We start from the raw sequence: 1,493 nt of genomic DNA on the forward strand, positions 1-1,493 counted from the left end.
ATAGTAATTTTAATTTTACTATTTATGAGTAAATCTCTGTGTTCTTGCCAAATAAATATTGTCAATATTTTCTCGTCAAATATCTGGTGACAATGCTGACAGATTGTGTGTGTGTGTGTGTGTGTGTGTGTGTGTGTGAGTGTATCAGTGCTTCTCACCCAATCCACAATGAGGATCTTGCCCACTCCCAGTTTCTGTTGCAGCAGCTTTGCAGTGATGGCTACTGAATTGAAGAAACAAAAGCCCCTGTTCACACACACACCCACACACAAACACACCCACACACACACACCCACACACGCATACATACAAAAAAGGGTACAAACTGTAAGTCAACATGAAGATGTGAAATATCTAGTTGTGTAACAGTAAAGTTGTGGGTGAGCTTACATGGCAGTGGATTCCTCAGCGTGGTGACCTGGTGGACGCACCACCGCGAAGCCGTTCTAGTGCAAAAACAAACACAGTGTGAAGGACAGGTCCCACAAAAGTTTATGTTCAGTGTGTGTATGTGTGTACACACTTGTGAATATCTCCATGCGTTACCTTCAGCTCCCCTGCCGCCACTCTGAAGGCCAGCTCGATGACCGAGCCAACCGCCATGCGAACCGCCGCTGATGAGTGCATTTCATTCCACACTGTGTCACTGTCCACCTGCAGGGGGCAGCACAGAGCTCAGTCCAGGGCTTCAACTCTGAGAGATAAAACAGTATCAGATACTGACAGAAAGGTTGTCTCACCCCTATTCCTCCACAGGGAAGAACGGCGTACATCTTCTGGCTGATTGGACCTGAAACAACCAATCAGCAGAGGTTACAGGAACTGTAGTGTGTGAGCATCAGGATGCATTACAGAGAAACCACAAAGTTCATATTAGCATGTACACACGTGCATAAAAAATACCTAGACAGACAGACAGATAGACAGACAGACAGACAGACAGACAGACAGACAGTTACCCAGCAGTTTCTTGTGGTCCAGTTTGTGTCGATTGAGCGGACTGGTTCCATAGAGCAGAGTGTGAAACTCTGAATGAACAGACTGGATCTCATCCAGAGACGCTTTACGCCCACGAATCCTCTGCTCACACACAGACAGAGACAGACTGAGTAAAGTTTTTGCATTTTTAATTTGCACATTAGAAAAAAACAATAATACAAGGGATATTTAGCAATTGCCTGTTGTAATAAAAAAGCTTTTATACATGAGATGGAAAATCCAGAAATGATGCATTTACAGCAACTGATGATAATAAACTGCCATGAGGGCTTTAACCGCACACTTGGGAGGTGAACATAAGCAGTACATAGCAATGCGTGCTGGGATATCTCACAGCATTGTGGGTTTGAGGCTTAATGTTACAATTAGCCTTAGGGGTTTCTGGGGTTAGGGTAAGGGGCTTGGGTTGTCAACATATGTCCTCACAAAGATAGAGGTACAAATGTTTGGGTGTTTGAGTGTGTGTGTGTGTGTGTGTGTGTGTGTGTGTGTGT

At 44.5% G+C, this 1,493-nt stretch overlaps 1 protein-coding gene across 1 annotated transcript; it reads right to left on the bottom strand.

The window, feature by feature from the left end:
* Positions 1-158: 158 nt before the first annotated feature.
* LOC111655746 (histone deacetylase 5-like) lies at positions 159-1,080 on the bottom strand (the record flags this gene model as incomplete). The annotated part of the gene is made up of 5 exons (XM_023407251.1): positions 159-246; positions 391-446; positions 547-654; positions 741-790; positions 960-1,080. Coding segments are annotated over 5 exons (423 nt in total), but the record flags the coding sequence as incomplete, so codon positions are not given.
* Positions 1,081-1,493: the final 413 nt, after the last annotated feature.

The sequence above is a fragment of the Seriola lalandi genome, unplaced genomic scaffold, assembly GCF_002814215.2.
Source record: "Seriola lalandi dorsalis isolate HSWRI2012SDOR001 ecotype SW California unplaced genomic scaffold, Sedor1 jcf7180001975716, whole genome shotgun sequence".
Classification (NCBI taxonomy): Eukaryota; Metazoa; Chordata; class Actinopteri; order Carangiformes; family Carangidae; genus Seriola; species Seriola lalandi.